Genomic DNA, 13677 nt, shown 5'->3' with positions numbered 1-13677 from the left:
TCCGGACCCCTCGCTTCTCTTCCTACAAGCCCGGAGGGCCGGGCGACGGGCGTGCCGACGCTACGTGACGTCATAAGGGGCGTGGCGGCCGGGGTTGGGGTCCAGCCTGCGCGCGGGTGCGTTCGGCAGTCGCTGTTTGGGACGCTGAGTGCGCGGTTGCTAGGTCTCCGCTCCGGGTTCGCTGTCACAGTCTGTCTCTTCTCGAAGCCTGGAACAGACTGGGCGCGCGCCCGCGTGTGGTGTGTGTGTGTGTGTGTGTGTTTGTGTGTGCTGTGACTGTGAGGGGGACTCAGGGCAGAGACGTCCCCTCGCTGCCTTTTTTTTTTTTGCCTTTTTACCCAAAGGAGGTGGTTCGCACGCTTGCCTTCCTGTCGCCCCGTTGGGAGCGGGGTTTGCGTGTGGACTAGTTCATCTTTTTTTTCTTTTTTAAACTTGTGAGCCCGGTTTTTTCCTTCCTTTTTTTGGACTCAGTGCCGTCTGGGCTGGTTTCCGTGATCCCTGACTAACCGCTTTCTGCCCGTTCTCTCGCCACCCCCGCCCAGAGTCTCCCCTGCGCCCTCGCCCTTGCCCGGGAGGGTGGGAAGCTTTGTCCCACTCCCTGCCCACACGCGTCTCCGCAGCCGTAGCCGCACCTGCCTCAATATGAATGGGGTCAGCGACCCACCTCTTTTTATAAAAGATATTAAGCCCGGACTGAAAAACTTAAATGTCGTCTTTATTGTCCTGGAGATAGGTAAGTGGGGTCTGCAGCGCACCCCTCCGCCCCCTTGCGTTCTGGGGCAAGAGGGAAGGGCGCCGCCGCTGCTAGCCGGGGGCTCCCCTCCTCCTCTCCTCCGTTCCCCCTCCCCTCCCCCCATCCACGTGGCCCTGGTGGCCCCCGCCGGGGCTCGGATCCAACCTGCAGCGAAAACCCGGGACTCGACCTCTTCCCACCTTTCCACTGCGTTTTGATCCCGGAGGAGGAGTTAGATCCTTTCTGGAAGTCCTCATCTAATACACCCCTTCCCCCCTTGTGATTTTTAAATCTTCACAGGACGCGTGACCAAAACCAAAGACGGCCATGAAGTGAGATCATGCAAAGTAGCAGATAAAACGGGCAGCATCACTATTTCCGTGTGGGATGAAATCGGAGGTCTTATACAGCCAGGGGATATTATTCGGTTGACCAGAGGGTAGGTGTGCACAAAATGGGGAAGAGGGAGAATGCTTCCAAAATAGCAGTCTGCCGAATCATTGCCTGATGGGGGATCTTGGCAAGTTCTGGAGTTCCATTCTTTTCTGTGGGCCTCTAAGCAGTTTTGAGCCCCTTGGATGTTAACTTTAGATAGTGGACAGCGTTGGGATGTAATACCCTCGCCAGTAAAAGTGTTCAGTTTCACCAGGGAATCTAACCCACTCCCTGCTCAGTTTAGAGGTTAAGTAGATTTTTAAATACTCTTCGGGGATTATTGAGTATTTTTAGTAGATTGATAAAATTAATATAGTCAATACTTTTCTCCCCCCACAAATTATTGAATACAGTTGTCAGCTCTTTTCCAACCTTTCCCCCTTTTTAGTGACTTTTGAAATCCTGCCTATATTTTATTTAGACAGTGAGGACATAAGATTGTAGTTGAACAGTTTAGCAGTTTTTGTGGTGTGTCAAATTTGTACTCGGATGTAAATATTAAGAGGGGAAGTTGACAGTATCTGGAAGGCACATTCTGGAGAGTAATTTCCTGTGCCTATTGCTGTAAGGTCAGCATAGTACAAAAACCAGAATGATATGCAGGAAATGTTTGGCAGAAAGAGGTCTCTGCTACCTCCATCCAAAAGATTCAGTTGGCTGATTGGCCTTCAAAAATAATTTAGCACACCTTTTTTTGTCTGTTTTTTGATTGGCAATTATCCTGCCTCTAAAAATTTACCAGGTATTTAAATTAGGAAGGTATAAGGTCAGAAAAGGGTCTTGAAATGGATTTTGGACGTTCTATGGTCAGTAGAATTAGAATTTATTTGTCACAACTATAAGAAAAGTGGGCGGAGATTGATGTTGGCAAAGTAAATAGAGTCTCAGAGAAGTGTTGGATCACCCTGAATGGAGGAGGTTAGAGCCCTTTGATAATATCTTCCAGGCCTTACAACATCTTCAGGAAGTGAGGCAGAGTATCATCAAAGACGGAAGTGAGAGTCAGAACGTAGACATTTTATTCTCATACAGTGACTCATTAGGACACTAATCGTGTCTTTTAAATTTCCATATCTGTAGCTTACACAAAAGAATTCCTGCCTGTGAGGGTGTGGTGAGGATTAGCATAATTAAAGTTTTTTTGGCTGCCAAAGTATTTCTCATCCAGTGATTAAAAGTATCTTATACAGTGTAAACAGCATCCCATTTCAGATATTTCATATTTTGTAGTCACGGAAAACACATAGATGTGGCCCTCAAAAAATTTGTGGAAAAACTAAATTCAGTATCTGTATAGTATTTATACAGGAATTTCAAGGAATATAATTTAAAGGAAAATTCAAAACTAAAGAAACTCCACTGTTTCCTAACTACAGTGTGACCTTGAGGTTAATACACTTCTTTAACTTCGTCTTCTGTAAAACGGAAATATTTATACTTTACTTACTAAAATAACATATCCAGCGGAGTCTGGCCTGTTTATTATAAGGCCCTTAAATTCAGGTTGTATCTAAGAAAAGTAGTTTTCGAGGAAAGGCGTACATCTAAATAATGGTAATTTGAATATTCATAGGTTTATCAGGACACCCTGCTAATGTTGATCTCATTCCCAAAACACAAGTGCCAGTTAAATGTTTACTTGTAGTAACTTCCAATTTTTTCTCAATATGCATTAACTTTTATGCTACCAAGGTGAAATATTAGTGCACTGTCTCTTCCAAGTCACTTTTTGTACAGTGTGAGTGTGCTGGAGTCTGTAATAAATACGTCCTTACTAAAGAGGAATATATAGTATGGAACTAGTAAGTATTTATTAACCTATATTAAAAGAGGAACCGTCACTATACTTAAACAACATTTAGTTATAATTCACCCTTCTAAGTCATAAGGTTACCGTTGTAGTTGTATGGAGAACAACTGAAAACCAAACCTTGGACTGATTTTATAATGTTTAATTTACATTTCTATTAGATTTGTGTGTAGGAATATTTAATGATGCTGTGTGCATTCAAAGTTGATCAGAATAAATAATCTGTTCAGCCAAGCTGATGCTAAAAATTGCAGATTTGGAAAGGCAGATAGGTGAGAGATTGGGTTTTGTTTTTTTTAAGGTCCTTGATTAAATTTTACTAAATTTTCGGTAGCTTATCTACCCTATGTGTTTTAAGGAGGCAGAGGAAAAACTATTAATTTCTGAGTAGACCAAGTAAATGAGTGTAAAAGTAAACACTTGGTGTTGATTTTTATAAATTCTGTGATTGAAAAATAATTTCTGCTTAAATCTCTACAGTTGAAAGTTCTTTTGTTAATTGGCTAAAGATGTGATCTTTGGAGTAGAACAATGCTTATTACCTTGCAAAAAAGACTTTCAACTCTCTAAGGGTAGTTATAGGTAAGACAATTATGTCAGAATTTGGCAGTTGTTTTTCGTTGTATTCCTTTGTAAGTAACAATCAAAATGAGATGAATTGTATTTGATTTATTACCGTAAACACTGAGTTTGATCTCCACCTAACCCTAATGCAAAAAAAACCAAAGGATAAAGTTTTACTTAAGTAGAAGGACGTACACGTGTTTCTATAGAACTGATGTTTCTTTTTTGTCTAGGTATGCCTCCATGTGGAAAGGGTGTTTGACACTTTATACTGGAAGGGGTGGAGAACTTCAAAAAATTGGGGAGTAAGTATTAAAATGCATTTCCTATAATTGAATAAATTGCATAAAATATCTACAGAGTAACTGGTAGGTATTAACCGTAATAAATTTCTCTTGGCTTTTCTTGACTGGTATACTGAATGCCTTCAACAGCAGACTGTAGAAACCACTTTACACGTATGTACCAGTTTAATAGCCATCTATTCTGTTTCGTGTGGTTGAGAATGTCCATTTTCCCCAGCAAAGAGAATCCAGTTGCACTTGAGACGAGCTCCACTGGGGCCATTTCTGTAGGCTTTGGGAATGTGCAGCTTTCAGGTGTCACAGTGCCATTTGAATTAAGTTCTGTCTTCTAGGGAATTGCCAAATAAGAAGCTAGGTAAGAAGCTAGGTTTCAGGCCATAAATTTATCTCTTTTCATTTATGGGTGAATTGTACTCGTGATAAAAGGACTTACAGCGATGACAATTGAAGTCCTGTATTTATCCACAGTCTAGGTACCGTACAGGCAGCCACAATGCGAGCTTCCATACACTACTACCCTCGTAATCTCCACCCTGACTTGGAGGAACCATCCTCTCTAGGGGTGTAAAGGTAATTCAGCCTAGACATTTGGGATGTATTCATAAAGTATTGTGTTAGCAATGAGCCAGATCATTAGTCCATTCTGTTTGGTTAATGCTTAGATATCTACTTAATGCCCATCACATTGGAGGATATTTTTAAAGAGAAGCCACACGTGGCACTGAAAAAAGGGTTGTGGGGGAGATACTCTTCCACACTACAGGGATAAGATTCTTTGTTTGGAAAAGATAAAGCAATGTTGCTGGCTTTTAAAGATCAGAAACAACATTTTGCTTTTGCTAGGAGAAAAATTAGAATTCACTTATGTTTTTAGAATAGTATTAGAGCAACATGTTATTGAAAGCTCTTAGCATCGTTGTTATCAACAGATTTAGGATCTTGTCCTGACCTTCATGTGTACAGAAATATTTATAATAATAGAGGTCACTTAAGTGAAGAACCACTGGAGGTCAATCGGTTCTTAGTGACTGACAAGGTCAGTCTAGGATTTGCCAAAATTGATTTTAACTTCTTATTTATGGGGTGAGGAGCTAAGTAAATGCTTATGTGTAATGTTAATATATGCCATAGTCGACCTACAAGAAGCATTGGGATAAACTTGTCTTTATAGCCACTTGTCTTTATTCATACCTGCACATTCCACTCTTAACCGTGAATGATTATCTTTGCAGATTCACAGTGATTGGTCAAAAGAGGGACTGGATGAGAGTGTGTGAATGGATCAGTGCAAATCCATCACCACTGCTGGAAAAACCACTCTGGAACCCTAAACATGGTTCAGTGGCATCAGCCTATATGGAAAAACAGCACAAAGATGTGTTTCTGTGTCTTTGGTCTTTGACGTGATTTATTTTTTGCAGTACAGAATTAAAATAAAAAATAGAATGTTTTATACATGTAGGCAGTTGGATATTTTCAGCTACTTGGTTTTATGGAACAAAATAGCATTTTGGAAGTTTTTGTTGTATAAGTAGTTAGCATGTTGCTTTTTGGTTAATTCATTTGACACCTAAATTCTTCTTTCCTATCAGTTATGCATGTTCTATGAAGAAAGGTTGATTATTTTAGAAGTCATTTAACTTTGTGCTTTATTTTCTTTCAGATTTTGTATGGTTTATTCAGAAGTGCCAAATTTCAGTGAACCCAACCCAGATTATCGAGGACAACAGAGCAGAGGGGTAATTAATCCACACGTATAGTCTATTTTTATGGTTAGGCTAATTTCGACTGGGTACTCTAATTCTGTGACTAGGTGTCCAACCCTGTCGTACCCAGGGTATAATGAAGACAGTTGAAAAAAAAATCTTCTTAAAGTATTTTTATTCTCTATGTTTTGTGAGTCTGTATATGTATCTTTAGTATCATGTATTAAATATATATGCCATTTAGTACTTTGAGGAGTAGGGAGTAATGTCAGGAAAATACAGTAAGATGTAACAGGAGCTATGAAAGATTTGGGAAATATTCCTGAATGTTAACATTGAATGGACTTGGGTAGATCTTTAAAAAAATTTATTAAAAAAAAACAAAAACAAAAACAAAAAAGCTTTAACAATTAAAGAGTGGATACAACATGTTATTATAATAATTTTTTAATAGATTTTCAACTGGTTAAATTAAAAACATATTTTTTAGGCACAAAATGAACAGAAGAATAATTCCATGAATAATAATATGGGTACAGGTACATTTGGACCAGTGGGTAAGATTTTTTTTTTTCGTATTTGTGATCAGATGTTAAGAATTAAGAGACTGTATCCTGTGAAAGGTTTAGAAGAAAATTGTCTTTAGGCGCAGATTAGCACTAAAAGGGAAGTGCTGGTTAACAGGGAATTCCTAAATAACTGATTGTCTAGATAGCAGATACCTTCTTCAGCTAATTTATTGAGCACATTTTTAAAAAATGTTTCTACACACATATTTATTTGTGTAATTTAAATTCCAGTGTAGTTAACATACAGTGTTACGTTAGTTTCAGGTGTACAGTGTAGTGATTCAGCAATTCCATGTGTGCTCAGTGCTCATGAAGATAGTGTACTCCTAATCCCCTCTATTCCGCCCATCCCCCCACCCACCTCCAGAGCACATTCTATATTTAAACAGTGGCTAATAACAAGAAATCTGTTTTGGTGATGCATAAGATGTTTTTCCATCGATTTTTTTTTTTTTTTTTTTTTAAACAAAATTTCTGTGATCTAGTGGTTATTTAATAGATGCAGAATTACTGGTCATTTTGGCACACCAAAAGCCTTTTTTCTTTAGACTAATAGCTCGACCTTAATTTTTCACTTGCTGATAGCTGCCTCTTTAAAAGAATCGCCTTTACAAAGACCTCAAATACTCTCAAATGTCATGTTAATGGTGCTTACAGCTGTGTTAAAGGCCTTTTGAAGTTTTTATTCTTAAATAATTGAGGAAAAGTCTTTGGGATTGGAGTTTGTTAGGGTGGCTGAAGTTTTATTTGACCTGGGGCTGCGTGTTTTGGCACAGCTGGTGATCATCACATTGTGGGAAACCTTGCTGTCTTTTCTTTGCAAAGTTAGAATTACACTGTTCTTTTGAAGTATTATTAACCGTGTTTGAACCTAATGCCAGTGTTCATACACCATTTTCCCCTTTGTTTTTTTTTTCTTTTTCCCTTACAATGTAGGCAGCGTATTACCTTTGCTTTTGTACTCTACTAATTTTTCATTCTATTGCCCAATCATCTATTTCTGTCTCCCTGCTGATCAGCATCAAGTGAATGTATTTACAGTAATCATACATCTGGAAAAACCTAGAGCCCACATTGAGTTTTTTCCAGTAGTTTAACAATAAAGGCCTTTGTTTTCTCTAATACTACTTGTTAGCATTAATAGTGTGTGTTAGGACTTCAGATAGGTGTACTTCTGTAGATCTAGGTCAGTGTCTGAAAATGATGATGAACTTTTATATTCTCTTTTAGGAAATGGGGTTCAAACTGGCCCGGAATCAAGGGGATGCCAATTTTCATATGCTGGTAGAAGCAATGGCCGGGGACCTACAAATCCACAGCTACAAGGAACGGCTAATAATCAAACAGTCGTGACCACAATAAGTAATGGCAGGGACCCTCGGAGAGCCTTTAAAAGATGACCTATGCCAAATACTCACATGTAGTTTTTAAACTACATGCCCTACTTGAACACTTACTGCACTTTTATTTATCGTTAACTGTGAAAACTATGTCCTTTATCGGTTTCCTTTTCTGTTTTTGGTTTGGTAACAAGAGTGGTTTGTTTTTATAGCAAAACTGTTAAGCTGCTCAAGTCTCCTGTTGAAGAATTTGAAGAATGGGAACACTCTGAAAAGTAGGGGCATTTATTTTTAGAGCCAGAAGATCTATGGTTATCCTCTAAAAAGCCTGCACCCATTTCGTGGGTGAGTTACTTAAGACATCAGCATCATAGCCTCTATGAGTCTATCTTCTGTATACATTTTGTAATATTTAAAATAAGGCTTAGTGGGAGATGTTCTTTTGTCTTAAATTCAGGTATTGCCAACTGAAGCAATAACCACTAAAAAAAAACGCAAAAACTCAGTCAATGCTAATAGCAATTTTTGAGTTGGGACTCTAGGAATGATTGATGTCTTCACTGAGTGACTGCCATTAAGGTTTTCCAAGGACTGAACCATTCTAAACTCTTGTTTTATTACCAAAAAATACATTCTTTGTCAGAATTACAGAATAGAATGGGAACTGTATTATAACAAGTAATTTTTATAAGAAAGCTGCATTTATTTTAGGGTAGTCCTATTAATATTTGTTATCTACTTTGCGCATTACACTGAAGGAAAATTTAAAACTTGAGGCCTTGAATATTTATTTTTTGAAACTACCATGTCAAATATTAACATGTAATTTGAGGGAGTTATAAAGTCATAATAAATGTTGATTTAATTATTAAAAATTGTGGTGGATAGACATTAGAATGAAGGCAATTCAAATTGAATTCGTGTAGAAATATGCAGTCTTAAGTCAGAGAGTCCTAAGTACTTACAGAAACTCATCCTGGAGTGAAAATCCTAGGGACTTGCCTTCTTTGAAGAGTGTATGTATGTGTGTGTTGTCAGAGTTTCTGAACACAATTCACAAAGCCTTATCAGCAAAAGTTAAATGGCTCTCTCTCTCTCAAGTGAATACAGCTTTATTCAGAAATGTAAAGGTAGAATTTATTTATGTGTTTTAAGTGGTCCCCAGTTCCACTTTTTACTGTAGAGTGGATAACTGGTAAATTTTTCTGTTGTTAGAATTCAGTTCTTCAGTACTATCTCTTGAATAAAACGTGCATTAATGTTAACAGACCTACCTTATTTTTGCTCTTTGAATGATTTGCAATGGAGAGCCAGCACATTTTACCGTAGTTGTAATGGTTGCTTCAGCCTGGCTACTGCTTAGCTCTGTATTTGTCACTGTCTTTTTTCCCCTACCTAAGTCACAAAATAAGTAGACTCTGTTTTATTAAGAACTCCATAGCCTTTGAGTATAAAAGTTGGCGCCAGAATATTCATGTACCCTAATTCAGTGTATCTAACGATTTCATTACACGCTGCATATTAGGCACTGTGGAGAGTGTTAGAGGTGGATGATGACTAATCTCAAGGAACTTATTTATGGTTCATAGTACTTCAGTAACTGGGGTTTATGTATGCTAGAAGTTTTTCCTTAATCTACTCATGATTGTAGCTAATTTGGCTTTGTGACTAATATTTACCTAAGATGTTCACAAAATTACAAACGCTTGAAGTAAAAAAAATACTAAAATACTAAAAAGACCTTTTTTAAAATCTAAGTAGCGGTAGGAGCGATAATACTGTAAGCTGTTTATGGGAGAATATAGTGTTAAAGATGATTTTAAAAGGAAGAATTTTGGAGTTTCTGAAAAGTAAACTCTCAGGTTGAGCTCATTGCTGGGCTTCCAATCCCAGCCCTGTTGTCTCCTCACCTATGATGGTAGGCAAATTGTGACACTTAAAACCTGTGAGCCTTAAGTTCCACAACTTGAAAAAACAAGTAAGTAATATCATCCCTTTCTAGAGTTATGGAGGATTTTCCATGTAAGTGATCAGAATCATTTCTGGCTACAATAGGCAGTCAAATGTTTGTCCTCTAATCATACCTCAAGAATAGAAAAAAATGCAGCGTTAGGTGTGGAAATACTGTTACCCTTTAACATGGATATTAAATAGAGAAAGATCTAAGCTTTTACTTTTGTAACTGACATTTGCCTCAGTAATTTAATCTTGTTGTTCTGTGTTCTTTATCATTTATTAACAAATCTCTTTTTTCTTAAGGGAAGCCTTCAAAACCCAAGTGAATTACAATCCATAATGAATATTTGCCCTACCAGTCTGCTTGGACGGTACTCATCAAGAAGAGGAAGAAAGTTTTCTACCTTCCTCTTTCCTGGTGCTTTCACCTGTGAATTTTTAAATGTTTAAACACCTACCGAAAACAAAAATCATTTAGTATAGCAATACACGCTGCTAGGATTGGGTCCCATTTCATTCTGGCAGAACAGTTCTGAAGAGGTTTGAAGTGTCATCGGCCAGCTGGCCCCTCCTCTCTGGGCCAGTATTGGGTTGTTACTACGATCCAGAAGTTCGTAAGGCCAGAAGATGATGGGTAATAGTGAAGGGTGCAGTGTGCTTTCCCCTAGGCATTTACACAGGATTTCCTTTTTTATTACCAGCTCTTGCTTTGTTCCTGTAGTTTTAGGAATCTGCTTTAGCTTTGAGGACAGTTTAATTTGATGCCCTGAGTATTTGTAGCACTGAGTACTTGCCACTCATATTTTGATCATTTAACATTTTGAAAGAATGTTTAATTTGCTGGGTTGAGTAATATAATGCCAAAGGGATGATGCTGAAAACAAACAGATGGGAGGTTAGTAAAAAAGAATCTTTAGAGTAGAGGTAGCTGGTTAACTAGTCCTGAAAAGTTTTCTCAGAGGTACAGATTGACTGTTCTACATCAGTGTGAAGACACAACGGCAGTTTTAAGTTTATATAGATCTGGAGTTTCAGTTACTGAAATGACTTTCCTTTTCTGTTAGAAAGTGATTACTGTTTGCTCCAAGCAAATTTAGGCTGCTGTGACTCTTAAGACCCTTTTCTCTAATGTATTTGAAAGGGTCTAGAGACAACAAACCTTGAAAACCATGGAAAAGGCAGTATCAACATGGAGCACTTGCCCCCCTTTCCTATCTGATGAGTCTTTACGTTTCTGATAGAAAAGAGGGTGACGGTTCTCTGGTAGGAGTTGGTTGTATGACGGGTAAAAGCAGATGTTCTTGGCTGTGGTGGAAACCAGGTTTCAGCCAACGATTAAATGTCAGGGTAATTAAAACACTCCCACATTTCGCAAAGAAGTCCTAATGATTAACAGTTAAGGTATGCTTCTGAGGAAATCTGATTGTGACCTTTGGAAAACAGCACTGCCATGAATGGTATGTTGTTAGGTCCTCAGGGAGAAGCTTAGGAAAAACATTTTGCTTTCCAGGTGTATTCAACTTTTCTCCCAATTCCTGGAAGTTTGTTTTATTAGGCACACACCAGACTTTTGTTCAAATATTGTGACCAGATTACTCCAGGTTTCTGAGCTGAAAGTGTCTAATGATGTTTCTCAAAGCACAGATCACAAAGTAAGAAACAGACTGGAGAAAACCAAGTCCGACTGTTCCTAATAAGCCATTTATTTAGTACTTTTCACACTAAGAACATTCAACCCAAAGATGTTTTTAAGGGCTGTTTACCAGTATGAGGTAACTGGTATGATGCAGTAAAATGAGCATTTTAACAAGTTTGACTGGTAGACACTTCAGCCTTTTGAGAGGCCTCGGTAGGTAACCCACAACTGCAGTGTGACTCCCCAAGTTTTAGGACCACGCCAACCCAAAGCTTGGAGACTAGCTATTGAACTGCGAATAGACCCCACAGTCCTCACTATCACGTGTGCTTACTGACAACCTCAACGTAAGGAGTTGGCCTGGCTTTAGAAACCGGTTCTTTACCATTTTCAGCCAAAAAATTTTGTTTTACTCCAGCAAAATCTTTTGGACGTAGAGTTAGTTCAGTGTCTTGTCCATATGTTGACTGTATGTTGAGTAAAACTGAAGCAATGGTTTATAAGCCAGTTGTAGGAGATTTTCCCCAGGAACTTGTTAGGACTAGGAATTGGTTCCCTGCTGGACCAGAAGGGGACTTTGTAAGTGTAGGTCTGGTAGAGCAGCACTTGAGATAATGACCCTGAAGATTTTTGTGTCTTGCCCTTGACATTTCCCCCAATACAGAAATAACTTTGCTTTGAAATGGCACATGCATATCTCCATACACCCTTAGTTTCATTTATTATTGTGAAGCTAGAATATACCAAAATTCTGGTTTGTAAAACATGGGAAAATTGTACTTAGAAGCATATGTCTCCAAAGCACAGAATTGATGGGTAAAGTAGGGTAGTCCCAAGCAGAGTAGGGTTTGAGTATGGCCTCTTAGATGTGAGCATTGTTGAGTTTTGAATTAGGTTCAAATAGAACTATTCAAATTATGTCCATACTAAGATCAGATTATTTATAATGGAGTCACCTAGCTTCATTTGGGCCTAAAAGTAAAAAGCTTTTTCACCCTAGGTTTCTGTTGAATTTTTTACAAGTAGATTTTATTATTGCTTATCTCAGCAAAGTACATGTTTACAGTATCTTCTACCTTCCTCTTATCTCCCAGAGCATTCCTCAGCCCCCTACTTGATTACGTGGAGTGAGGCTGGCCAAAGTGAAAAGTAGGGTGGTTGAGGCATGGTAAACATTCCTAAAAATGCCCAGTAGATCCCACTACTTACAGGATGGCAGTCTTGTTCTGTACAAGGGCAGCTAAATATTTTCCACAAGTAACATGCAAGGCATTACTTGGTTGCTATGTGGGGCTAGTCTTGTTTCAGATACAACCCTAATAGAGTAAGATCTCTGACCTAGGTCCTGGGACTAAGGATAGAAAAGGAATAAAAAGAGTAGTCTGCACAACTAGTGCCATCTACTGGGTGGTTATAGTTTCTGTAGTTTAGGGATCTGGCTTAACACGTGGGGAAAAGGTTCCATTCCATTGGATAAGAATTTTTGTCAGATGGTCTGAGCATGATACAGAAGATCACTAGGGATTAGTTGGACTGTTTAATTTTAACGTATGAACTAGCAACACTGACATCAAGAGTAAATTCCTTTCAGTTAACCAGGTTTCTTAAACCCCAAACTGCCCCCCAAAGCCATAGAAAATACGGAAAAGTTTGCCAGATTTTCTGTTATTTGTCAGCAGAATGTAAAAATTATATATTGACAAACTATATATTGACTAGTGTAAACTGTTAAAAATACCCTTTGGTGGGTGGTGTTTTGGTAAAAACGGGCGAAGTAGAATATGAAAGTACCTTTCTTTGTAAAGTCCTGGCCCCATGACTACTGTTGTTCTTGTAGTTACGTTAGCTTTGCAGGACATAACCTATTTTAAATGTCAGTGACGATGTGCTATGGTGAAAAAGTTTTGAGCTGAGGAGATCCTGGTTTTTGAGTCCTAGATCTATGTACTGGCTCCATGACCATGAGCTTTGTTATAAAATGAGGATAATGGGGCTGTGTGAGCCAATGGATGCAAAAACATCGCAACCATATCTGGGGCTCAAAAAATGTCAAGCTCTTTCTCCATGAGCAGTGGAAATAAGGCAAATACTCATCATTTTCTTCATGCTGTCAGAAGACAATCTTTTCTATAATTTTATATCTGAAATACTAAGCAATTTATATTAGTTATCGCAATTAGGCTTTGTGTGTGTGTGTGTGTGTGACACACATAGTCAAGCTTTTGCAGCCTTCTCTGGGCACAGAAAAGTATGTAGTATGTATGCTGGCAGTTTACCATGACAGCACTGTAGGGTTGAGTCTTCACAAAGATCTTAATAGCTGGGTACCTTGTGCTGTTTTTTCCTTCACCTTTGCCCAGAGGGTGAGGGCGTGGTTATGAAACGGCAGAGGGAGAGGGAGGACATGCGGGCCAGAGTGTGTGCCACAGAGGAGGTCAATGGCCAAGGGGAAGGCAGAGGGTACACTGGAAGGAATTCCATATTCCCAGTGACAGTCCTCAGAATTGCTGTGCACCCAGAGGGCAGAGTGTTTGTTTGCTTCTGATAAAGCATTGGGTAACTTCCCAGCATTTTATTATGAAAAATTTCAAATATACAGTGATGTTGAACAAGTTATAGAGCA

General features: G+C 38.7%; 1 protein-coding gene across 3 annotated transcripts; it reads left to right on the top strand.

Moving 5' to 3' along the window:
• On the top strand, positions 1-12618 carry NABP1 (nucleic acid binding protein 1). 3 transcript variants are annotated; one of them, XM_060622459.3, is made up of 6 exons: positions 1-116; positions 1034-1172; positions 3776-3847; positions 5511-5586; positions 6044-6110; positions 7353-12618. In XM_060622459.3, exons 3-6 carry the CDS (start codon positions 3786-3788, stop codon positions 7520-7522), a joined length of 375 nt encoding a protein of 124 aa, XP_060478442.1. In that variant the 5' UTR covers positions 1-116; positions 1034-1172; positions 3776-3785; the 3' UTR covers positions 7523-12618. The 3 variants fall into 3 exon arrangements, with proteins under 3 accessions (XP_060478442.1, XP_060478440.1, XP_060478441.1); XM_060622457.3 differs by lacking the exon at positions 1-116 and adding an exon at positions 124-733; XM_060622458.3 differs by lacking the exon at positions 1-116 and adding an exon at positions 125-239.
• Positions 12619-13677: the final 1059 nt, after the last annotated feature.

The sequence above is a fragment of the Panthera onca genome, chromosome C1 (genome assembly GCF_046562875.1).
Source record: "Panthera onca isolate mPanOnc1 chromosome C1, mPanOnc1 haplotype 2, whole genome shotgun sequence".
NCBI classification, from domain to species: Eukaryota; Metazoa; Chordata; class Mammalia; order Carnivora; family Felidae; genus Panthera; species Panthera onca.
Note: the sequence above shows the minus strand (reverse complement) of the source record. Positions and strands in the feature narration are given on the sequence as shown.